Raw genomic sequence first — 26,529 nt, forward strand, 5'->3', positions numbered from 1 at the left:
ATGTTTACTCAGGGAAGAAAGGTGTGAGGAAGGGGAAGGGAATGTGGTTCCTACCCTCATGGTATTATGACCCCCAGGCTCTGGAAGCAAGGCCTCTTCTGAGACAGCTTTTGTGTGTTGTCACATGTCATGTATTTCTTGGACAGCTCTGTTACTCCATATTTGTTGAGGAATTACATTCTATGTGAGGGCATTCAGATTCCGATGTTGTCAGGCTAAGAGATAGACTCCTTGAAATAATGGGAACAGTTTGTCTCTATGTGAGCCTTTTTTATAAAGTGCATGGGCTTTCAGTGCCTGTGGATATCAGTCAATGTTAGACCCTTATACATGTTGAGATGTAAAGGAAGTCTTGATGCATGGAAGAAAGAGGGATTTGTAAAGCTGTGGCCAGATGTCGTTATTTAACATGACCTATACCAGGTATACATTTCTCTCTGTACCTCCTGAATTCCTACTGTCTGATTGAGCCAGTCATCCACGCTTGGTTTAAAATTAGAGATTATGTGGGAGGGAAATGTGGTGTGGAGGCTGAGGCGAGCCAGGGGTCACAATATGAAAGGAAGGTGTAGGAGGGAAAATACATAGTTTAGCTATAAGACAGATTTGAAGGTTCAGAAATAGAATTTATTATCACTTTTGATACTTGGTACTGAGAAATGTCAAAAGAGAAGAACCCCATTTTGTTAAAAGCAACAAAACTCCCAGATGAGCTGTTGCTCAGAAAAAAAATTACATGAACACCAACTCAAACACCGACACACACGGGAAAGCAGAAGTGAAAGGACAGGAGTTAAATAGCAATTAAGCCTACAAATAAAACTTCTTGTGGTGGGTTTCTGGTGGGGGACACAGAGGGGAGGCTGAAGTAATGGTTTGAGTATATTTCTTTGTTGTGCTCTACTTTATCAAACACTTCAGCACCTAAAGTGGCAAGTGACTTGTAACTGTGAGTTGCCCTGTTCGTATCGGTTGGAGTGTTCTTGAGGAGAACATGTGCAAATATCTAAGAGGGTCAAAGCTTTTGACTTTTTAAATTCATGATGTAACTACTAAATGGGCAGTAGGAAAGCTGGTACTGTATTACCTGAGAAACTATTGATGAACTTCCAGTAGCTGCAGATCAGGAAGACGTCTCTGTATCTTTTCAGCCCTTCTTGTTCCAGCTACAGATGACTTTGAGCTTTCTGTATTTTGCTGTAGGTTGTTTTTTGACTCATGGAGTTCCTCTTCTCCCCTGAATAGTCCAGAGTGGTGAGGGACTGTTGTAAGTGATGGGAATTGTGCTCGTGCTTGGCATCACGCAGGTAGCAGTAAAAATGCAGAGATGCTCTGTCATCAGTATGGTTTATGTTAAATACTGTATTGACACAGACTGGCTACATAATGGTGATGATTACACATGTGAGGAGGAAGGAAGTGAATCCTAGAATGATCACAGCCAGAACCAAAATTAAGAAATCAAATGCATGTTCTTGTCTCTAGAGACTGAAGTGGGATGGCTTGGGTTCTTCTGTACAGTTCTTCCAAAGTGTTAGGTATAAAAGGAGGAGTTAATATACAGCTATAAAATTCTGCTCCTATTTAGAAAAGCATCAAATAGCTTTACAGTACCTTTGTTTCTTGGTTTTGCCATGGATACTGTAATGTGTTCTGTTTAAGTTATTAATATAGACATTATAATACAGGAGCATATTGAATGAAAATTAAACTGCCTTGGTCACTACTTCTTACAAACTGTCCTTGGTGTCTGAGTGAAACTACTAATTAAGTTTGTGACTCCCAGGTTATTCCCCACAGACTTGAAGGCTGTTTGGCTGAGGACAAGTGAACAACATTTAGCTGCATCTGTAATAATGTAATACAAGCATTAATTTAATTTGATTCAGAGCCACATAAGTCTGGACAGTGTTCTATTTGGTACTCCCCAGACCATCTGTAAAATGATGTCTCCTGTGATACAGAAGCTTAGTAGGGAATACACTGAGTTTCTCTGTACATCAGCAGCACCTGGATGCAATGTCTGTATTCATAAACTGAAGGTGTCTGAAAAGGGTGTTTGAAAATGTTAACTTTGGTTTATTCACATTCTGTAATGGCAATTTCTCTTTGCATTTCTAGTTCATCTTTCTTCCAACATTGCTCCAGTGTCCCAGATATCAGATGAACTTATTATTGCTACTTTCATTTAACTGTACAGATTGCTTGTTAACTTGCCTAGGATGTGTGGAGAATTTATGACAGAGTCAAAGAGTATTTATATAGAGAAGAAGGGAGCATTATGATTTAAATTCTCACTTCCTCTCTCCTCTTTTGCCCGTAAGCAAGAGCACAAAGGTGTTGCACAATCCATTCAGTGCTCCACATATCTGTCCAAGTTGTCAGCTGTTTGTGTATCAGGTCTGAGGAGGAGGAAGAAACAGGAGTTGCTAACAACAGCCAGGTACTTCCCATTCACAGTTCTAGCATGCGTGAGGAAGTGATATTTGATTAATAGACCTGATCATAAGTCTTCTGATGCAACACTTACTCTTTTGAAAATGTTGATTGGGTTTTGCACTGCTTGGTTGTCTGGTTCTCCAGCTTCATGGAAACCTGCTTGGAAAGTTGTCATGCTTTCGTAAATCTTGTGAACCTACCTGGCCTGTTCTACTGGCTACCCACCATTCTGTGATGCCATGACACTGCTAGCTTCTCCCAGTTACCAGGAGCTACCCCCTAGGCTGGTCAGCAATTGAATGAGCTGCCCATTTGAAGTCCTTCAACTATTGGTTCCTTTGCTTCCAGCTAGTTAGGTCCTGTAGCATCAAAAATTCTAGCCTACCCAAGTGACTGCTTGCCCACCCATATGGCAGTGAAACAGCCATGTAGGCAGAGTCCTGGCATGAGAACTGAGACATCAGCCCAGGAACATTTCAGAATCTTTCGTTTATTTATTTTTAATTTCTGTATACATGAGTGAAACCTATCTGGGGAGGGTGAGGAGAGATGTGCCAACAAGATTTCCTCTGAGATGAGTGTTCCAGTTCCTGGTACTGGTGCAGGTAAGTCATGGGACATTTTGGAGTTTTGCGGTTCACAACTTGCCTGTTAGTGCCTGTCTGACAAATGCATTCAGTATGTCTCTAAGTGCACTGTGGGGAACACCGGCAATTAGTGGGTTTGAATCATATAAGGCGAGGGTCTTTGCTACTTTGCAACATATCTATTGCATGAGGAGAGGTTGCAGAGTACAAATTGCTTGTGTTGCAGAGTAGGCACCATTACTGGTTAGTGCTCCATTGCATTGGTAGGTTGTGGGTGAGACTTGATTCCTGGAGGTACACTTAGGAGAGCTCAACATCTGGAATCTAGTCTTCATCAGATCTCTACCCCTGGAAGCTAGAGTCTCTGAGTGAGTCTGTGTCTTCTAATGTGGACTCTCCCTGGCTAAGCCAAGGAGATGTAACTTTTGACCTTTTAGACCTCAAATATTAGGTCTCAGTTTTAGACCTTTGGCCCATAGTTCTGTATCCTCTGGGAAAGCAGGCACTGTACAAAGCTTATTTTAGTTTTCTGCTCTGAACAGATTCAGTTCATGATCTACACAAGATTTTTCCAGCTTGTTGGCCATCTCATGTCTCTTCTGCCACATAAACCATTTTGGAGGTCTAAGGTTAAAAGCACCCTAGTTCTCTTTTATGCTGAAGAAGTCTATATATTCCCGTTGACTTTGGTAGGAGATGAGGACCATTCTGGATTCTCAGACTTCAAGAAACAGTGTATAAAAATCTTGGGAACTTCAGATGTCCCACAGTATGACATGAATGAAGAAGTTAAAAAAGGGCTGGGCCTAAGAAAAAAGAGTTTTCTACTAGAATGACAGCATTTAAAATTGCAATCAAGTGTTTTGTTTTATGTGCTGCTGAAAAGAAAATTAAATCAGATATGATTTGCATGCATAGAGGCACTCAGAGATAGCATCAGGCTCCGTGGATGACTTTACACAGGTTAGATTAGCTTTGCTGGTATGAACAGAGAAGCTCAGTGTATTTAAAGTGCCAGGCTCCATGCTTACAGTGATCTGCCTTTTATGCTGGGCAGAGGGGAGCAGGTGACAGAAAACAGCTTTCATACTGAGGGAATAAAGCTGAGGGTGCTCTCGGGCTGTATCCCCAATTGCACTATTAGGAAAGCTTTTTGAAGTCTTTTTAGTCACAAGAATGGCTTAAGTGGACTGGAAGAACTTTTCTCTTTGAAATGTTTTCTCTAGGGATAAATATCAATGTGGAAGGAGCTTCTGTATTAAAATCCCCATGACTGTAGAGCCCTTGAAGTAGTCTTCATCACCAGAAGCAAGTCATGGGGATTTTTATTGCTGTGAATAAACTTGTAAAGTTCATAAACTCTAACAGCTCTAATAGTTTCAGTCAAACTCTGGTTATTCCATTTAAAATTGTTCCGAAAGTTTGGCTGATATATACAAATTTTGGTGAAAAAAAGAAGTTAAGATACAATGATGAGTGTAAGAAAGGGAAAAGTTTGCCTGGTGATTTTGACAACACTGTATTAACTTCAGAAGAATGTCTGAAAGATAGTGAAAAACCCCATGATTTTCTGATATGGAGGATAATGAGATGTAATAATCTGCGTGCCACTAGAGAGAAAGGGGCCAGATAATTCCTCAGGAAAAAAAGTAGTTCTATTCATTTCTTTAGGTGAGTTTAGCATTTGGGCCAAGGAGTGCTACTGTCCTTAATCTTGTTAATCCTGGAGCACTGTTTGGAGGGTAATTACTGCCAGGAGGGAACTGAACCCTTCATGTTTTTCATGTTACCTGAAATCAGTTCCTGTATGGCTCTTCTGAGAAGAAACTTGTGTGGTTCTTCCCTGTATGTTTCTTCTGGCTCTTCTGAGCCGACATCTAAGGGCTGTACTTGGGTAAAGGTAGATCCTTGGAAAAAAAATTGCTTTCAGGGCTTAATGAGGATTTGACACAGCAGAAGAGTTAGAGAGGATGTAACGCTGTGTGTCATAGTATGACAGTAAACTCTGTTTTTTAATTACTCTTAGTCTGTACAATAATACTGAGTAGCAAACATTGCCCCAGTAGATCTTGCCCCAAATAATTTTTACTCACCTAAGCTGAAAAACAATAGAATAAAACAAATGTTAATTTATTGATTCTGAAAAGATGATTATTCAAAAAATACAAGTGTGGCAACTAAGAAAGATACTCTTTTTTTGGTAATTTGAAACTAAATGCCTTAAACATAAGTCAGTTCTTCCTGTCAGCCAAGTGGTGAAGTGTAATGCTTACCTAACTTTTCAGAGGTCTTTACTCAAGCAATTTGGTAACTGACATCAGTGTCAGACTATTTGAATAAGATCTGAAGATAAAGGTCTCAGAAACTGGCTTGAGTGGAATTACACTGAGGTCTCTTACTCAATTATTTCAATTAGATGCTCTGCAATCACTTGGTTTAAAACAAAAGAACAATTTCTGAACTTAGACATGGTGGATTTCAATGTGTGGTTTTACTTTGACGCATCTTGGAAAGACAGCACTCCAGACCTCAGATACCCCCAGATAAATAATAAGCAATTTCCTCCCATCTTCAAGCTACAGAGATCGCCATCTCACCATATTTACACCCACACCTGCAAAATATCTCAGGAAATTATTAGCTTTCTTACCCTGGTCAAGATAAAGACATGGATGAAGAGCTAGAGATGCTGATTTTACTGTATGGTATCTTAAAGATTGCAGTGGTTCATGAGATGGGCAAGAGAATATGGCACCTTTTACTTTTCTGAAACAGGTTTGGATCTTGATAGCGAGAAAGACTATTAACTTAGTAATGCTGCTATCACCTGACTGCTGCTCAGAGAGTGATAACGTGGTGTTTTGTTCTAATTAATATTAGGTGTGATGTAAATGGATGTTTGCAGTGTATTCAGAGGTGTGAAATAATTTCAAATTAGGTGTGGATTTTGCTCAAACAGGATTGTGTGGAGAGGGAGCAGTGGAATTTAAGAAGCTTTTATGTAAAAATGGAATATTTTGGTCTTGAAAGGTCTGACAGTCTGACATTTCTGAAGCTTTGTTCTATATTCTTGTTCCTCATGACACTGTTTAATTGAAAAATGGCAATGCAGTTTAATAAGATTTTTTTTTGTGTGTGCAAATTCTTTTTATAATTTTATAGATGAGATAGAGGAAACACTGAAAAATTTATGTTTGAATATAGACTATTATTTCCTCAAATTACTGTAATTTTCCTAATCCAGCCACTGAGCTGAGCAAGGCAGGATCTGATTTATGAGGCATGGAGAAAATGGCTGCCATCTCACATTGCCACTGTTGTGTGCAACAAGATGCTACCCCATCTCCTACCTCCATCTTCTCAGCAATCTGGCAGCATCTAGCCCTAACAAGATCCATCACTTCTCTCTTCTTAGGAGATTTCATGAGGTGAATGAAAAAACATTTTCAAGCAACATTGTGATTTATTTTTATAGGAGAGGGTCTCAGTAATTGCCATACTTGATAAGCTGTTAGGATGGAACATCAGAGGGACCGAGTGCTTCACTGAGGGTACGTTTTAGAGACATTCCCGTATGAAATTTTGCTGTGCTGGTGCCATTACTGGGATAAATAATAGAAACTGCTCCATGGGCCTTCAGTAGCTTTTACAAGCTCTACCTCAGTTAGTTTTTAAGTTTATTCCAACAGGATGATCCAAATCACAGCCATTTTGAATTGCTGTCATTCTGCAGCTTGGTTTCTGACATCCTAGCTGTGGCTGTTAGTAGCTTCATACAAAGGGATGTTAGTGAGCAACACGCTGGATAAGATGCGTGAAGCTGAACACCATATTAATTATCTTCTGTTTCTTGCATACTGGGAACAGCTTAAGTTTGCATTCCTTCCATTTCGATTGTATTTCTTAGGGTCTCTTGTTGGAAAATGCCAGCAGTTTCTGTATGAAGCATTTCAACCCGAGTATGATTTGGTACAGCTATTTCTGTTTTTAATTCTCTCAGTTTATTTCCAAGTACTTTCTAAATATTAATTCAGAAAATAATTGAGATTCAGTTGTAAAAGCAGGATGATATCAACTTAATTAACCCGTAAAGACTTTTTGGAATATCTCTTCTCTTTTTGTCCGGAGCAACATTTTACAAATTATAATCACAGATAAAACATTATATTCTCTACATCTATCAGCTCCACTGATATAATCTTGCCATGACTCTTCCCACCTATAGAAGAAAGGGAGGGGGAGGGCTTTCTGCACCTCCCTGAAGATACTGCCTATGATTCAGTTAGTTTACTTCAATGCATTCGGCTGAATGCCCTCTTTATTTTGGATTTAAGCTTTTAGATTTATTTTTCCTTCTCTATGCACTTGAATTTCTTTGTCTTACTTTCCCCATCCTGTACATTCTTTGTGTCTGTAGTAAGGCCTGACATCACGTAGCCCATCTCCCCCATCACCAGGAGGAAATGGATGTGGTACTTGTCAGTGTGCTTGTTGACAAGCAACACAAGATGTTTTATGTATTTTGGCCATTCTGATTTACTGGAAACATTAATTTCTTGGAGGGGCTATTGGAAAAATCAATTCCATAGCTCTCCAAAATAACTTCTACACCTTGACTTGAAGACGTTTAAGAGCTTTTTTTCTTCTTTCTTATTCCATTAAGGCCTGGGTCTCCTTGCTGCAGCTGTTCTGTTTTGAATGTGTTGCTCCGTTTCCAGGCAGACATACCCCACTTTGAGTGGAGTTCACTTTTCTTTGGCTGTTTTTCCATTTGCCTTCTATTTAAGAGGTGAATTTGTCAGCCTACTATTTTGGTCTCTCAATTCAGCTACAGCAGCAGAAACTGTGATCAAAGCTGCAACAGCACTATGGAGGAGGAAAACCAAAACTTATCCATTCTGGATAAGAGATTTTTCTTCTTTATCTTTGCTTTTTTGTTGTCACTAGAAAAGGGATGCTACACACTTCCAAGCAAAGCTGTCTGAACCATTTTACTGCAGGAATGTAGTAATTCTGTGTTTAATTCATTTGAACCCCAGTTTGCTTTCTGATGATTTTATTTCATCTTCCTAGGGCTTTTGTAGTTGCCCTTTGATTAGCTGCACTTTAGAGCGGATCTTTATTCCAGATATCTTTCTTTTTGGTATTTTAGAAATGGCAACTTAGTACTCAGGCTCTGTCCTGCTGCTTGGGTAATCCTGCATCCAGTCCTGTAGCACAGTGGCTGCATTGTCAGTCACAGCAATCTTCTTGCAGTGTAAATCTGAGCTGTTAATTATCATTTGCATAAACCCAGGAGCAACCTAATGAAACAGATGGTCAATTATTTTGTTTTGTTTTGTTTTGTTTTGTGAGAAGTGCCTTATAAAGGGGTTTAAACATAATTGACAGCATGTCAGAAAAAAAGTAAAACCAAAGAGCTCAGGTAAACCTATTTTTCTTAAACAGTTCTTTTGGTTACACTTTTTTTTTTTTTTTCTTTTTGGTTTTGCCAAACTACCTACAATTTTTGAAAGCTAGATTTGCACTCTCTCACCTTCCATTAGCATTAGGTGTCTGCTGAAGCTTGATCCTATTTCTTCCTGTGACTGATATTACTGTGCTCAGGTGAGCACATATTTATTGCAAGTTTATGGTGGCCCCCAGGCCCTTTCCAAGCTTGGCTTTGCAAGGCAGCCACCATGAAATTGTAAATGTGGATTAAAGCACAGGCAGAACTGTTTGCCTGGAGCACTGTTCTGACTGGCAACCCACGGCTGTCTACCAGCAACCCACAGATGGCACAGGAGAGGTGGAGGAAACTGTATCCATGGCCTCTTCAAAGGATGCCTCGAGATCCAACACTGGCGGGGTGGAAACTGGGAGATGTAAACTTGGCATGCTCTTGTTAGAAGAAGGGGAAAAGCCCAGAAGGTGTATACAGCTTTTCCTAGCAATATTTATTCCAATTTCACCAACACCTCTGCGCTGGGTTATCATGCAACAGGTACTCAAAATAAGGAGGCTTGATTTACGGGTCTGTAGTACAGTTCCCAGTAATATATTAAAACAATTCTCTCATGTAAAAAGGATTGAAAAGGGCCTCCACAAATGACCTCACACTAGCAATTTTAATAGCTAAGATCTGGCTATCCCCTCTCTTCATTTAAAAAAATGTACATATTTTTCCCCCTAGATTATTCTGTGGAAGAACATAAAAGATACAGGCAATTCATCTACTGACTAGAAGGAAGAGATGGAAAGTGAAGTGAGACTTTCTGAACATGGCAGAATTCACCCATGAGCCAGGAAGGACTGTACTGGGGTAATAACAAAAGGTAAGAGGCATAAAGTGACAGGCAGAACTGTGATAACTGCAGCTTTCCTCACTTCTGACATTGCAAATGTCTCCCTCAGACGTAGGCTGAATCTCTTCCCCATACAGAGGAGGCAGAGGGTGGAGCTCAGCGCCTGTATAAATTATATGTGTCCTTCAGGTTATTTCAGCCGCAACAACAAGCCGTGAGCGTGTTTGTCAGCTGACAGATCTGTTATCCAAATTGGGTTTTCTGTTGCTGTCGCCATCTTGTGTGCTATGGGGAGCCCACCAGCCAAGGTAAGCGAATTGCAGCTCCTGTCTTTGCTGTGGCCTGACGCCTTGCTTCTGGGAACAGCTGGCTCTTGCTCTCACAAGTAAACTTGCTCTTCTCTGTGTCTGTTGAGATGCTGCTGGTGCGATATAGCAGGGTCCTCTTGAACTTTGCAGTTTTCTGTTTTCCCTTTTTCTTTGTCCTTACTAACGTGTGAGCCACGTTCAATGAAAATGCAGTAAAAATGTGTCCCTTTTGTCATAAGGTTACATGCAGGAATGAACACCAGGGTGGAGGAGGGCTGGCCTTGAGTTTACTTCATGCAAAACGAAAGTACCTTAGACCTACTGCATGCTTTTCTCAGGATCGCACATGTTCATTGCTTGCCCAAGCTAAAAAAAACGACAGCTTTTTCTAGCAACAAAGCACAATTTGTATTACTTCAGCTGCAGGGGGGAGTTCTAATGAGCCATTTGGCTGATTTAGCTATCTTTAATGTAATGTTTACAGTGTCTGTGGTTCGAGGGGAAATATTTCTTGTTTGGACTTGAGTTTTCCAATGAGTTCCATTCAGAGATTTTAACTGATGGCTTTTAGTATAAATCAACAGAATTATTGGCTGTGAACCACGTTCTCCTGTGTGTCTTTAAAAAGTAATTGGTGCCGCGTCTGAATTATGTACAAATTAAACATTCTTTATGTATCAAACTCTCTGTCAAAATTTACAGTGAATGAAAGAAATATGGCTATTGCTATGTTTTAAATATAGTGGGAAACAGTGTTACGTGTTATGGCTTACTGAGATTGTTTATCTTTAAGATTTAAGAATATTTACTGTACTTTGCTGCAGTCATGTTTGCAGGTGAAGTTAAAAGATTCAACTGTTGGTAGCTTAAATTGGTAGACTTAATGGAAGGTTAAAAATAGTCTGATGTTCTGTGCTGAGGACAAAGAGTATGAATTACACATGTAAAGAACTATTTCGATAAAATTTGTAGCTAATCTGTCTACTTAGCTGTTAGATGCAGAGCTATCTATCCATCTTATAACTAAGCATCATCCATCCATTCAAAGTATCTCTTGTATCTATTAAGGTAACACAGGATTTGTTAGATGGGTAGATAGCATAGATTAAATTTCATTTGAAAAGTCTTTACTACAGAGAAAGCTCTTGCATTTGAACCTAATGCTATAGTTGCTGTCCTCTGAGTTCAAGCATTCTTCACTTTATGGACAATAAGGACAAAATGTAGAGTTCAAGCATAGCTTCAGGTCAGAAGGTGTTTGCTCCCACAGAAGAATATTTATTTAGTACTGCAGGAGCTGTGACATTCTGCCAGGAAAATGCGTATTTTTCAGTATGTTTAATTGGATAAACAGGGACAAAAATCACGCTTTGTGTTCTTTTTATTTTCTTCTATTTCTTTTAGATTCTAAAAGCAAGTTCTCTGGAAAATATGGATACTTCATATTATCTAGAAAGCTCCACTGAAAATCTCCAAGTTAATTGTTTTGCAGCTTAAAAATACTACAAAGCTGGCACAGAAGTAGCAGACAGTATTAATTCGCAGCTTTCTGAGAACACTCTTGGTTTTCATAAGGGGGTACTTCCTTCTGCTCAGACAAGAGTTATCACTCCAGTAGTTCTTTTTGAAACATGGAATATATATATTTTTAATATTAAGATAAGATACTTAGAAACAGTACAAATACCCAAAGGACTCACCCATACAGGTAAAGAGAAGACTGGTACACTATAAGGAAGGTACATCCCAAACCTACTGTCACTCTTGAAACAATCCATCACTGAAAACATGAAATTACAGTGAATATTCATAAACAAAATTGGATTTTCTTTCTAAAAGTTCAACTCCCAGTGCCCTCAACCCACATTATCTATTAAAGAATCTATGTGGATGAGAGTGTTTTGGAATCAGGCTGATTATGAAGGTCATAAAATGTTGTGTTTTTTTCTTTATTTTTAAGTTTTTCACTTTGCCTTTAATTTAATAAACCACCTCCAAACTGTAGCTGAAGCAAATCATCAGTATCTAAGATAAAAGAAATGATCAGAGTATGCCAAATGATTATATGTATTGTGAGATCCTTTGCATGAGATATTGCACTGCTTGTAGTGTGCCACTGGAGGAAGAAAAGGTAATGCATGGAAAGAAGTAATGATTTCTGCCTAAAAATACTGACAAAACATTCAGAGAATGCCAAAAGAAATGGAGCAGACTTTTCATATTAAAATCTTCGTACAACCTAGAGTAATTATTTACCAATGAGTGTAGCTATGGGACCTTGTTCTGGGAGCAGCATGGTGGAGCAGTGAGCAGTGAAATCAAGGATATGAGCTCTTGGTAGGGTTTGCTTCTTTCATTGCCACCTAAAGACTGTCTCAGTAGGCTTTTCCTTATTAATGAGCTTTGAGAAGCTCATATATTCTCAAAGTTCTCTTTTTGGGATGAAACCCTGAAGTGACTAACTGCATGTAAACAGTAGAGAAGGCTAATTATGTGTCCTTCTGAAGCTGGCAGGTATATGACTATCCTCTGGAAGCCAGACAGTAGGCCAGCAAATGTGTTATTACAATCATCACTGTGAGGCTGGAAACAGATGTGAATTTTCAGTTTGCTTAGGGTTTTACACAGCTGTAGCTTGTTTTATCTCCTTGGATTTTCTCTATTTTAGACTTGAAATGGCCCCTCAAAATTTGCTCAAAGAGTACAAAAATGTAGTTTAATGCTAAGTGCTATCAAGTGAAAAGAAGATTTTTTTTTAATGCGTTTTTTTTTCTAATACTCCTTGGGAGTTTGGACATGCCACTATTTGTTGGTCTGGAGTGTCATTGTCTAGGATACAGACACACAGGTAGCTGAGTCCTGCACTCTATTGTTGGCCTCAATTTGGCATGATTAATTTTCCAGAAAATAAGGATGGTTGTATTTCTAGGCAAAAATAGAGTGATGTGCTTCAGTGAAGACTACATTTGACTCTGGATGTTTCCAGAAATGTTGTGTTGGTCTCTGTGAGCTTATACAGGAAACTTTGGTTCTCACAAGGAAGTAAGGAACAAGATTAGTAGAACTTCAAGTAGATAGCTCCGGAAGAGCTATCTGGATATAACTCTTATGCTTAGCAATTTTTATTAATAGCAATATTGCATTTTCCTTTTTGTGTTATGAAAACAGCAAATGAAAAGTTGTTCGATGGAAATGAGCTCAGCCTTTTTCTGATGAGAAAGAGAATTAAATCGATTCTCAATGGCTACCACAATCTGGAGTAACTGCAGCCTTGGGAGCAGGATGTCTTGCTTCTCGTGGGAATTTGCAGTCTGTAGGATTTGTTACAGCCACCTTTACCCATCTGAACCTGTTTATGTCTTCCCTGCAACAACACTAAAGCTATGCTGCACCAAATCTGAAGTAATGAACAGTCATCTTAGGTGATATTCCATTAAATGAAATGCTTGCTGTTGAAAGAGAGGAGGAATGAGTCTTTCTGGCTGTAGTGGGAGAAGATGCAAAAGCATGACCTGTCATAACTAAGAGTAGCCTGATAGTGAACTGCAGATGCACCTTCTTGTAAGAAATTAAGAAATTAAGAAATTTTCATAACGTAAGATTCAGGGCAAATTATACACCAACATTTATTTTTCCAGTGAAGGCGAAATCTGAGAACGATTTGGGTTTCCATTGAGTAAGGGGAAGTTGGTTACAAAACAGCATAGAATTAACATATTAATTAAAAACAGTCAGCCCTGTAATTGGCTACAAAATCCAATATTTCATGTTAATGAAACCCACTAGGAATGTTGAGTGTTCCAGATGGTGCTTCTGTGTTTAATAGCTATTTGCATGGGAAAATTAAAGTCAAATTCTTTTACTGGGCTACTGGAATAGCTTGGAATTGTCCTCACTGGACTCATAATATCCATAATGTGTTAAACTAATGTCCATTAGTCTCCATCACATTTAGAAAGAGTTTCGGATTTTGAATAGTGACTGTTTGTATGGAGGAGTTCCCCCTTCCTTAGCTCCTACTGTCTCTGAGCTTAATCATTTCAGTGTCAAGAAAATTAATCACGGTGCTACTTTTCAAAATATATGTATATAGTTGCAATGCAGTGGAATACTCTGGTTTAGACAAACAGATGTCATGTTCCAATCAGTGTGTAGCTTAAAGTACCATGGATGCTAATGGAGTATTTTTAGCATGTTTGTCCTTGTTCTAATTTCTTAGAGATATAGAGTGTATGGTTGTATGGTCCACTTAGAGCCTGTAGTGTATTCTACTAGATGCCTTTTGCTGAACTTGGCCTACTTATAAACATCATGAAAATCTAGTCCTGCTTGGGATATGAAATCAGAAGCTTTTAAACCATTGGTAACTGCTGAATCTAGAGCCAGTATCAGTACTGTACCAAGACCCAAGCAGGCAGCTGTGAGTTCCTAGTGTTGCCTTCCAGAGGCCCAGTTTTGACCCAGCTGTGGCATAAGTTCCTCTGCAGACTGGCGGAACAGCCATCTCCACTGCCATGTATATACCGGATTGTTTGTAAACAAATACTTTTAGGGTGACTACAGAAGCTTCCTATAGCATTATATGAGCTGCTGTCTTCTTTCTCTCGCTGTCTTCACTTATTCAAGCTACTTGGCAAATAGTCTACAAGGACTCAGCAAATAGCAGGTAACTGTGCTTTCATCTTAGCATGGCGTACTTCCACTGAAAGGTGACCTTCTCACTTCAAACAGGCAAACAGCAAGGACAGACAGTCCTCTGTACAGTTCAAAATACATATGATTTCTTTAGGATGAGCTGATGAAACTCACTGCATTTGTTTTCTCTGCAGATGAAGATTTGTCCCATCTACATGCTTTCTGTAAGAATCATACAAGCCAGGAACATCAAGTCAAGAGACCTATGTGAGTTGTGGTTTGCTTGTGTTTTTAGTCACCTCTAGAGTTTACACAGTGAGCAATGTTCCTATGTTCTGAAGGTATACAAATAACATATATGCATAAAGCAGAGCAATAGAAGTACTAACGTCAGGCTGCAATTAGATCAAATGCCTGAAGTATCATTGGTTTAGAGGCCAGATCTATTGGCATTTCAGAGAAACTGTAAAATCCAAGACTCCCAGCTGAACTTTCTGAACCAGTAAGGGAAAGTAGACCATGTGAGGGAACTGCAGTCTATACATTTTCTTGGAGTCAAAGGTCAATTGGAGAATTTCAGACCTTCTAAAATAGAATTTCAGACATAGAAGGTCATTTGGGGTGTTTCATGTTAAATAATGTTCCTAAGTTTTTGACTAAGAAGAACCTCTGTGAATCCTACCCTAACCATGTGCTGAATGTGCAGGCAAAGCAAACTTTTCTGTGTACTTTTTTATTCCACATTCTTTAACTTCTGATCTCACTTTCACAGCCTCCTATGGCTCCTTCTCAAGGTGTCTGATGGATCAGACATTCAGCTGTCATTTTTTTGCAGTGTTCTGTGTATTCCTCAGCCAGCAAAAAGACCTCAAGATGCCTTTTTTTATACTCTCACTGTACTTCAACTATCGTGTCCAGAGGTGGACACCAGAATGGCCATAGTGTGACGAGGCCTGTATTTGAGTCTCAATGACGTGCTCTGTCTACTCTATTGAAGGGACAGTTCCACTTTCCTGCCAAAACCTTGCGGGGCGTTGTTATTCACTGCTTGATACCAGTCTGAAGTATTTAGGCTTCTTGGGCTGCAGTAGACGTCATCAGTCAAGTCCAGACTCCAGCTCTGAAAGACATCAACTTGGAGATTTCTTTTCACACCGTTGTCAAGCTCCTCAAAGTAAATGTGCTTTCCCATCTTGCTTTTCCCAAAGGACAGCTGCTCCAGACACTGACCACACTAACCATAAAGAATAGGTTTAGGCTGGAATTGAGAAGATTTCCAACTTGTTCTTGGGCACACACTGGCCTGTAACTGCAACAGATCTTCACCAGTAGCTAACCAACCCTTCAAGACAACAGTCCTGTCCCCCTGTGTTTGTGTTGTGAGACTGAGCAAGCCAGTCTCATGTCATCTTGTTTATAATATGTGTTTTCCTTTCCTGTAACCATCCTAATTGTCTTTTCTGGAGCTAGCATTAATTTCGGTTGAACTTCTTCTAAACACAATTGACTGGAATGGTAGAGAATGTGCCTGATGAATTGTCAGTGGGCTCTTTTCTACTTCTTTCTCTTCGCATGGGAAACACTGCTTTCAGTGTATCTTGTGTGTGCATGCGTGCATGTGGTATTTGCAATTTGTAGCTACCCAGAAATTAGCTTGTATACCAAGATGGTTTTCCTTGGTTGCTTCCAACCAATGATCTCTTTACTTTTTATTTTTTTATTATTATTATTTTGTTAAAGTATTTATTGTTCCCCAGAATCATGGCCTTGCCCATCTATAATATTGGCATCTGGATTTTATTTTATTTTCCTGCTGCAGTGACTGCATCAGACTGCTATGTGCGCTTGTGGCTGCCATCTGCTTCAAATGAAAAGCTTCAGACCAAAACTATCAAGAATTCTGACAACCCTGTCTGGAATGAGACTTTCTACTTTAGGATCCAGAGAGAAGTTGAGGTATTAAAAACAAAACAAAAAAACCAGAGATTTTACAATTTGGAATTTCTGGGAGTCCACAATTGGCTCCCTGTTGATCAAATATGCTAAATACCTTAAGACATTGCTTATGAGAAGTAATTTCCAGCTGATTTGTTAGCAAATATAGTTATATATAGTATATATATATTAGTTAGTTATACAGAGTAGTGTTCCCCTCAATAAGTTGTCAACATCTGTGATATAAATTCCTACATCTGAGCTAATCTGGATTCCCTTCCCTTTGTTGTCACCTGAGAGATATGAGTACTGCTGTAGCATGCCTCATCTCTGGGCAATTTTGAATGGTTAGTGTGGAAAGAGTATTTCATCTGCTGGTTGTAAGGGAAGGATAGAAGGGTTGCTGCATAGTTAATAGAACTTTGAGAATGAACAAACTGAATAAGTGCATTCTTTTGGTAGTGGTGCAGAGCACCAAACATCTTATCTGTCTTGGAATAGTGAGATTGCTGATGGCTGTTGTCTTCTATTCCACGATATATTTCCCAGGGCTGAATTTTATGATTCGGTTCCACATTACCAGACTCCTGAAAGAAAGCATGGGTTCCATTATTTGTACCACTGTGCAAGTCAATCGGCTGTAAAAGTCAGTAGCCCTTTTAAAAATATTTTTTCTTGAAAACAGCAGTTCAATAAGAGTTCATATTTATTTTCTTCTACTACCAGAACATTTTAGAATTGGCGGTGTGTGATGAAGATCCACTCACCAAAGATGACATGCAGTTCACAGTTCTTTTTAATATTGCTAGAGTCAGACCTGGAGAGAGAGTCCGTGAGAAGTTTGCTTTGAAATCGGAGGTAAGGTCTGAAAATACATGGAATTGCTTACTTTCCATGTTGACTTCTGGGCTAGATAGAATTTGGGTCTGCGTCATCAATATCTCATCAGGTCAGTTATCATTGTGGTAGATTTTTGTGACTTTGTAATCTGTTTTCACAGATTCAGAAAATGAAGTGAATTCTATCTCGTGCAGCCATCTCTGTGCATGCAAAATAAATGTTAATAGCTAGCATCTGTAAATATAGTCATTTTCATCATTTTTATTCCCCAAAACAACTTCCTTACTTTTTGACTTTATTCTACTTTTCCTATGCTTAGAGAAATTTTCCTCTTGATGACTTCTTACTAAAAACTTGAAGATAATCAACTAACCACTTGAATTAAATGATTCTTTCAGGCTTTTTGTGTTAATGTTCATGTTGGATTTCTTCTAGTTGATTGAGGTTTTCATAGCCAATAGGTAAGGGATGCCTGTTCTACTGGTATTTTTTATTAAGGAGTCCTTGAAGGAGAGTTGTCCAGTGAACAAAACTGGGATAGTTCTGTGACAGTTTCTGGACTCCTGTGAGTTGTGGCTGAGGTGCTGCTGTACGCTTTTAATAGTAAAGAGACAGTCCATAGCAGAGTTACAGCTACTTTTTGAAGGCTGAGAACTCTTAACAGGGATTCCCCCTCATGACTCTGCTGTCTGGTGGAATGTACTTCTCAACCATTCACTGAATCACTGGGAAATGTTAATGATTCAATAACCTCCTTGCCTGGGAGTGTTCTCCTTCCCTTAATCTCTGCATGAATGTAATTTAAATGGAAATGACACCAGAATTTGTCATATTTGTTACTGAGTGTGAGCACCTTTATCCTGGGCAGACCATCTTTGCAGAAATCCATTTTATTTCTGTTTTAGCCAAGCTTTTCCTCTATGGGCCTTTGTAAGTTGTATAGTTCTACATATCCTACAGTGGTAGAATATTAATCTTACGTGCATTTCCTGCAATCTCAGCTTTGGAAAGAAGTGACATACAGATTATTTGGTAATGTTAACAGAAGAGACATCAGACACGGTGGTGAAATGCTTTTCAAGTTTCTTGTGAATGCTACATCTCTGGAGGCATTCTGAAGGCCAGGTTGGATGGGGCCCTGAGCAGCTTGATCTGGTGGGTGACAGTCCGGCCCACAGCACGGCGTTGGAAAGAGATGGCTTTAAGGTCCCTTCCCACCCAAGTCCTTCTATGATTTTGGGTTTCTCTACCAGTGAACTTTTGCAGCCTCTAATAATCCGCATTTATTTTACTCTTTTCTTTTTAGAAAGAGAGGTGCATTAAGAAATGGGAAAGTTTGGAAGTGGAATTCTGGATGGAAAAAATGTGAGTAAAATTCCAAAGTTGAAAGGTATGTATCTGCAGGCAGTGTAATAAGAAAGCAGAACTTGCAGCTCTTCTTCCCAGCAGTGAGTTACTGTTTCAGTTTTTTAAAATTTGTTTGTTTTACCTTAACTTCCCCAGCAAACCCTGTCTTTTAGTGTATTGTGTACAAATCTTATGTTTGGCGCTTACATGATCCTGCAGTAACACTAGCAGGATTCAACAACTTGCACATAAGATGCATACAAGAAATAACAAATGTGCTATTGTCACTAGTTTAACAATGCCTTGAACACCATGATGTTTCTAAAGGACCAGAAAACAAAATGTACGTAGAGTGATGTAGACAGCATCAGATAAATCATTAGGTGATAGCTTAGTTAAACTGAAAGAATGTGCAATCTATGAATAATACATTTATGATCTCCCCCTCTTCAAAGTGATAGTTAACACTGTAGAAGAACAAATTCAATCAGTTAAACTTTCTCTCTCTTTTAAATTCTCTTGGAAATAGTATAGTCCATTTAAAACTGGTGAAATGCATGATTAGAACAGGCAGCTGTAAAATGGAAAACGTTAACTCAGAAAATCCATTCCTTTATGAGAGACTCATTGTTGTAAGCATCTCCTGCAAATGTGGAGTCAGTTTCATCCAGATTCATGTTCAGAGTGAGAAGCAGTTCTTAGAAGCTGGGCTGAGCAGGTTCAGACTAGAAATAAACAGAAGATTTTTCACAGCTCAAGTGTAGGGGGTGTAGGGAAGCGCTTAGGAATGTGTGCAATATGGTGCATTTAGAGTATTAGCTGTAATGAGAGGTTCTGTTATTAGACTCTGTAGTTATTTAGTTCTGTGAGTAACACCATTCAGTGACAGATCTGGGTCTTACAAGGTGAGATGTCAGCGACAAAGTCCTTATGTTACTTACCTTTGTGTTTTCCAGTCATACATATATGGGAACCAATTATAATTTGCCTTTCTTTGGTGACCAGTTGTAAATTATTATCTAGATCATTCAAAAATTTCTTTCCTAATAAGTATTTGGAGAGTACACGATTAGTCATCTTTGCTTTTTCCCGAGTCATGTGGCTATTTGGTAATGGTAGTACATGATTCCAAATAGACAAATACAGCTTTTTTCTCGTAGTTCTAAGAACTGGTATTTTTGTGGGGTCTTCTGTTACGTACTGCATTTTGGTTCATGTGCTTAGCAGGCGATCATATAGTATACCTTTCAGAAAGTAAAGAATGACACTAATGTAACTGTATTCAATTTTACACAGGAAGTAATGAAACTGTTGTTAAAAAAAAACAACTGGATTCTCACTAATTGTTTCTTCTTTTGGTTCTTTTTAGTCCTGGCCCTCCAGAGTATGTCATTACCAATGATGTCCTAGTGGTAAGGTTCACAATTGAACTTAGCTTGGGTTACTTTTCCTCCAATAACAGGGAGATTGTCTAACCTAACAGCTTTCTGGGGCATGCACTTTTTAATAAAGAGCTATTTAAGTTGTTGAAACATAGTCCTATCTCCTTGGGCTGGCCAAACAGCTAAGGAGTACAAAATACCTCATGTCAACAACTCCAAGCCTGCGTATAATTTCCAGATGCTAGCCTTTAATACCCCTGTGGCAAAATAATGCCTATTCTGTTCTTTGCCTCTTTAGAAAATGTGTGATGTTTTTTTCCTTACCATCCCCTTACTGATAATTTTTTCTAAAAACCTATGTGCCGGATGGTGGTAGTGGTGGGGTGTTCAAGGAATCACTGGAAATCTAGATTTCTAAACTTTCTTTTCACACAGTCGTTTTCATTCCTGCTTGCATTTCTTTGTTTACAGAATGTGCCACTGCAGTTGTACCTCCAACTAAATGATTGGTAAGAGGGCTTATTTTTTTCTTTGAAAGTTTTGTTACTCTTTGAACTGTTTGTTCTAGAGCAGAGAATCCTTCATTTAGATACAAGGAATGCAAATGACTTGGGGCAAAATAGGTCAACAGTTAAGTCATCATAAAACAGTCACCACAACAGAGCAACTGTAGATGCCTCTGGGGCAAAAGAGTCATGCTAAGATGCCTCCTCCCCCACCTTAAAAAAAAAAAAAAAAAAAAAAAAAAAAAGAGAGAGAGAGAATTTTAAATAGTGAGGAACTTAGTCAGATGTCTTTTGCTTCAAAGAACCAAAGATATTGGTGTCTTCTTCCAAAGGGATAGGTATGAAGAAGGCAGAGGGAGAAGGGAATTTGACTTGAGCAAAACATCCAGGTTCTGTACATTATTCAAACTGCATAAGTATTCCTGAGAAAGTGTACCTGTGGAACCAGTGATATGAATTAAAAAAATAAGCATCATTTAGGGGAGATGAAACAGTACCCTGTAAAATAATGAGACAGACAACAAATGTAAACAAAATTATTTGAATACCTCTTTCATCATACCATTTCCATAGAGATCTGTGGTAAAATCCCCTTGAAAGAACTTGGTGTTTTCAGATGAACCTTTGCTTAGAAACTCTATGAAGGAGACATAGAAAGGATTAAGCCAACAAAGCTATGGAAGGATATGTAAAAGTCTTTCCCTTTCATATTTGCTGTCCTAAGCTGGCAGTAAAACTTAGACTGAAACATCAGAAAATAATGAGACAATTTAGAAGTTAAACAGTTGATTTCTTTGCATCTGCATTTCTGCCTGTAAATATGAACAGTGTATCATGATTTGTTATGACGTTTAATAGACTACAGTTGGTGAAAATAGATCCATATGCGTTTTCAATCCTAATCCAATGCCTCTGGATTTATTTACATTGCAGCACAGAAAGACTTGATGTGCGTTTAAGATACGATCTGTGCCCAGAAGAGCAGGAATTCTTGCAAAAAAGGAAGAGAGTGGTTGCCAGTGCCCTGAAAAGGGTTTTTCATCTGGAAAGAGATCTACATGGGCATGAGGTCTGTGAGCTGGAATCCAGGCATGGGGTGTGGGCCTATTGAATTAGGGTTGACGCAACTCCCCACAAACCTTCTAGTAGTTTTTGCATGTTGACGACAAACCCATTGATTTGAATGGCAACATTACTGAAGTTCTCAGAGTGGCACATCCCATACTCATCTAAAATTTCAGCTCAGCTATTCAGGCCTTCATATTCTTCAACAGGTCAAATTCCCAAAGTTATAATATATCTCTTTTCAAGGCCAGAGTTTCCAGCAATGTGGTACAACATGTTGACATCAAATGAGACACTGGTACATTTTGCGAGATGACAGACAACCAGGCAAACCCAAAATAAGTAGGAAAGCAGGAATATTTGAAATTGACTTCAACAGGAGTATTTGAAATTGACTTCAAGTGGAAATTTATGAAATCATTGGGATGTTCCTTCTTTAGGCTTATGGTTTTTTGGTTGTTTTGGTGTTGTTTTTTTTTTTTCATTTTCCAAACACTTTTCACAAAAAGTGGAAATTCTTCAGGATGGAGAAAGAGCCCTTTCCAACAAATTCCAGCTGAAGTACGTTTTGCTGCCAAGATCCAGGGCAAAATTTAAAGCAAACATTTCTATTCTCAATGTAATTTTATTTGTTGAATGGATACTGTCTAAAGAATCATTTTTTTAAATTAATATATTTTTTTTCCTAAATCCTATTCATGACTTCCTCAAATCCATTCTTAATTACACTTCACTGCAGTTTTATTATTTGTAGTTATATCATTATCTGTTGTAAATAACTGCAATAAAGAACAAAGGGAGTGAGGAGATTTAGAATCACTGCATATCCAAACTCATCCAAGCTTGGAGATTATGGGAACCTCTCTGAGTATCTGGAGATAAATTAAAGTAAGGTACTGGTAAAGGCTGTCTAAATACTGATTTAATTCCATTGTCCTCCAGTGAAGCCTGAGGAGGAAATTGTAAGAGCTGTAATTAGACTTTTCCAAGTAGGCAAGTGAGTAACTTTTTGAAGATGATATTTATGTTTTGAGCAGGTCCCAGTAATAGCTGTTATGGCAACAGGTGGAGGCCTCAGAGCAATGTCAGCTATGTTTGGCCATCTCTTAGCTCTTCAGAAGCTAAATCTGCTGGACTGCGTTACCTATCTCACTGGGGCTTCTGGCTCAACATGGTGAGTAACAGAAGATGTGATTTATACTTGGAATGTCTGTGACACCACATTTCCACAGTGAGAGATATGCATTTCTTTCTAAGTCTCACCTTGTTAATAAGTGAACATAATTCCCTGGTAAAGCTATTACTATTGGCTCTCTAACGTAACAACTCCGCTTTGATTAACGTCATGTGTAAATACAGTATTTCTTACTAAGAAATGGATTATTTTCTCACATTTCTGTTCTTCAGGACCCTAGCAGACCTGTATGAACATGCAGATTGGTCACAGAAGAGTCTGGAGGGGCCACTCAGAGCAGTAAAAGCGCAGGTGACAAAATGCAAGCTCAACCTTATGTCTATGGATCATTTGAAGTATTATCACAAGGAACTTGCTGAAAGGGCAAAAGCAGGACACGTCTCATCTTTTACAACACTGTGGTCACTTGTTCAGGAAATGTTCTTACATGGACGGGTATGTACCACACCACGAGGTATGTGGTTCTGCCACACATTTAGGAAATATCCACTCATTTGCTTTAACATCTCCCACTTTGATTGCATGTTACCATGTGTGGAACAAATCCAGAGTGACTGGTGCATCCCAGTATGACTTGTAAATAATGGCAAAGGATTCTCTAGCCAGGTCTTTCTGGAGTAGCCAATTGTCTGTTGATGCCTCTGAACTAAGGTGCCCAACAGATAATAATTTGAGTTGGCAAATATTCAGAAAGAACTGAACAGTTTACCCCTGAAAAATCAAATCTTTTAATGTCTGTTTCTGATTGTATGCTTCAGAATTAGAATAAACTATCCTCTTGTTATCATTAGTCTGAGACTTAGTAAAGATCTGTGGGATACAGACAGTCAGGGTATTTAGATACTAATGTACAGGTTAGTAGATATCCAAAAGACAACCATGAAGGAAAGTTCAGAAGGAGAAAGAAGCATTTTTTTAAAGGAGATGTGACTCACAAATTTTTCTGAGTAATAAAATATCTGTTGTCAATCAGTGCTCATGTAGTTTGTGTCAATGGTTTTAGCTTATGATCTTCCAGAGGTTCACTGTAATTTTTTTTATCCCTTTGATTAGCCAAGAAAGTACAAACTCACAGACCAGCGCAGGGCATTGGAGCATGGGCAAAACCCACTGCCTTTCTATGCAGTCCTCAACGTCAAAGAGGAAAAGTTCAGTACTTTCAAATTCAGGGGTAAGTATTCCAAATGTTTCTTCTGACTCTTGGTAGGAACTAAAGATAATTTCTAGGTTGGCATTGTGTATATCTCAGGGGAATACGGGAGGATTGCCTCTGTTGCTTGCCCTTACTCAAGATTCATCTTTCAATAAAATGTTTGTCTTTCTTGCAAACTGCTGGATGTTGATTAGAAAGGGCAGATCTGCTGAAAATCACTCTCAGGCATAAAAAAAAAAAAAAGGCATTTCTGAAGGTGTGGGATGAAGTTCTAGTTTTGCCAAAGACATTATGAGCGAGTGAAAGCAAATCGTATGATTTTTTTCTGCTTCGGTTCCACATCTATGAAATGGCTGTGATTGTTCCTTTGTTTGTAGAGGCTCTGTGTAGTATAATTGTCAATTATCTAAAAGCAAATTTCTAGAGAGGAGTATGGTTACTATTTGGGTGTGATATGACACCCTATAAATAAACTATATTCAGCAAGAAATATTAAAGTGATCAGATAATGGAAAGAAAAAGACATTTAAGACTCAGGTTAGGTTTATAGCTATTGTTCCACAGTAATACCTATGCGGGGGCAGTTTGAATCAGGAAACTGCATAGCCATGTCCACACTGTGATGCTTTCTAATTCTGAGCTGATGTGTGTTCAAGCTTATTTGTTTTATCATGTAGACTGTCATGTTTGGTTTAGTAGAGTTTTCATACAGGTCATTACTTGCGGGTTGCATCACAGTTGTTTATTGTACATTTGATGATGCGGAGTTGGAGAGACAAGTGGGTTCCCAGAATCTTTATACAGAAATATGAGTCTACATTTTTGATGCTAACGTTAGACTCTTTCCGAGGTGGAAAAAACTCGTGAGTGGATCATCTCTCAGTTCTATGGAAATAGACAGCGTAGTCTGCAGTATAAACTAGTGATAGCACTGAGCTGCTGAGATCAGCAATGTTCACAAAACCTTCAGATAGCTGTAGGGGATAGGTTTTGTTTCCTTATTCTGTACGACAGTAAACAGTAGATGCCAATTCTTTTGTAGAGTGGACGGAATTTTCTCCTTATGAAGTGGCCATTCCAAAGTACGGAACCTCCATTCCTTCAGAATATTTTGACAGTGAGTTCTTCATGGGAAGACGAGTGAAGAAGCTGCCAGAATCTCGGATCTGCTATCTGGAAGGTGACCTAGAAAGATACATCTTATTTTGTTACTTTGCACTATATGGTGAATGGTCTGGGGGTAGTTAGCCCTTGAGGAAGAACACTGAATTGTTTTCATTATTAAGCTTCAACTCTTCTACTTAAACTGTGACATGACAAGGTCAATTCATACGGAACAAAAATACATAACATTGATACTTATAATTAAAAAAAAGTAATTAGTTGAAATAGTTAGCAGTTAACGTGCTGGTTCATTATTTTTCCCATGTGATTTGACTTACAGGTCTTTGGACAAACATCTTTACTAGGAATTTACTGGATGGCTTGTACTGGTCCTCAAATTCAAATGAATTCTGGGAGAGATGGGCCAAAGATATGGTAGATATAGGTAAGAATTTCAAAGTCACTATTCATTTTTGACCAGATCATGCCATCTGTTAAGGAAATGATTAAGGACAATACACCATTGCAACTGTTTGTGAATAATCTCTCACATATTCTCTCTAAACTGGTATGTGTTGTATTGCATCATTCTGGATCTTCCAGTATGATTTTCACCTGTATCAGAATGATCACCTGATGATGTTCTCCTCTTACAGTTCCTTTTAATCTTAATTCCCAGAGGAACACTTCATGCTAGCTGCAAATGTTTAGAATTTGTTTGTGATCTGTTAAATGAATCCTGTGACTACAGATGAGAAGGGTAGCTCTTGCTTTTAGACAAAAGTACAAAGAAAGCATGTAAAAGGCAAAAGGTGTGCTTGTTTTAAACAAAACCAAACATCTCTGTGTTTAAATGGTCATGTACAAACATTTTTCAACAGACTGCAGGAAACACAGAGGGGGCACCAGGTAGCCAGCAGAATTGTCCAGCAGAACAGATTACATATGTTTTTTCACATGATTCCTTCTCTTTTTCAGAAAAACATTCTCCTGAAGAGGATATCACTGTCATTGAGCCTCCATCTTGTTTGTCAGGGAAGCTGTATGAAATGTTTCAGGACATTATAACGAAGCGTCCGCTGCTGGGAAAGTCTCACAACTTCCTGAGAGGCTTAGAATTTCATAAGGATTATGTCCATCAGAGAAAATTTATTGAATGGAAAGGTAACTGCAACAAAGAGTTAGCTGCAGTGTGCAGGTAACATCTCAAGATTGTTTTTATTAGACTTTGGAAATCTCATGTTTAGAGATATTTGCTCGGGGTTTGGAAATCTGCTGAGATGGAGCTCTTTCAATGTGTCTGTTTCTTCAGAGTGACAGATTAAAACAAACTAGTTCATGAGATGCTCTTTCACTTCTTGACAAGATTTGTAAATTGAGTCACAGCATGTTCTTCTACAGGAAGTTTGTAATTCTGCATAGGTATAGTAGTCAGAAGGTTCAGAGAAATGTGAATTCTTTTTGAGGTCAAGAAGCAAAGGTAACACTGGAAACATAAGGCAACTGGTTTTTGTCTTGGTCAGATGAAGGAAAGGATTGGCTGCAAAAGTGTGGTTGCTATCTGTGTGGTATTGGGTGATTTATTCACCTCTCCTTAACCCTTCAGAAACAGAAATTACAAAATCCAACAAAAGAAAGTTAGAGCCACATAGGTTTAGATCTATATTAAAAAACACACACACAAAAAGTGTAGATTTTTTGCATAAATTAAATATTAATTTTCTACGGCCTGTGCTCTGCAGGTGA

The 26,529-nt window shown here is 38.6% G+C and overlaps 1 protein-coding gene across 1 annotated transcript in view; it reads left to right on the top strand.

Moving 5' to 3' along the window:
• The window catches only part of LOC107314826 (cytosolic phospholipase A2 beta), a 45,557-nt gene that overhangs the window by 11,704 nt on the left and 7,324 nt on the right, over window positions 1-26,529 (top strand). The window contains exons 4-19 of the mRNA XM_085549816.1: window positions 9,202-9,343; window positions 9,503-9,621; window positions 14,451-14,523; window positions 15,254-15,430; window positions 16,076-16,212; window positions 16,918-17,049; window positions 18,338-18,396; window positions 19,748-19,818; window positions 20,137-20,269; window positions 21,200-21,335; window positions 22,369-22,505; window positions 22,739-22,961; window positions 23,580-23,697; window positions 24,722-24,859; window positions 25,124-25,228; window positions 25,762-25,947. Coding sequence (XP_085405942.1) covers window positions 9,601-9,621; window positions 14,451-14,523; window positions 15,254-15,430; window positions 16,076-16,212; window positions 16,918-17,049; window positions 18,338-18,396; window positions 19,748-19,818; window positions 20,137-20,269; window positions 21,200-21,335; window positions 22,369-22,505; window positions 22,739-22,961; window positions 23,580-23,697; window positions 24,722-24,859; window positions 25,124-25,228; window positions 25,762-25,947 — 1,846 coding nt within the window. The 5' untranslated portion in view covers window positions 9,202-9,343; window positions 9,503-9,600. The remainder of the gene's footprint in view (window positions 1-9,201; window positions 9,344-9,502; window positions 9,622-14,450; window positions 14,524-15,253; window positions 15,431-16,075; window positions 16,213-16,917; window positions 17,050-18,337; window positions 18,397-19,747; window positions 19,819-20,136; window positions 20,270-21,199; window positions 21,336-22,368; window positions 22,506-22,738; window positions 22,962-23,579; window positions 23,698-24,721; window positions 24,860-25,123; window positions 25,229-25,761; window positions 25,948-26,529) is intronic.

Source organism: Coturnix japonica, chromosome 5 (assembly GCF_054131305.1).
Source record: "Coturnix japonica strain WE chromosome 5, WE-NBRP24, whole genome shotgun sequence".
Taxonomy (NCBI): Eukaryota; Metazoa; Chordata; class Aves; order Galliformes; family Phasianidae; genus Coturnix; species Coturnix japonica.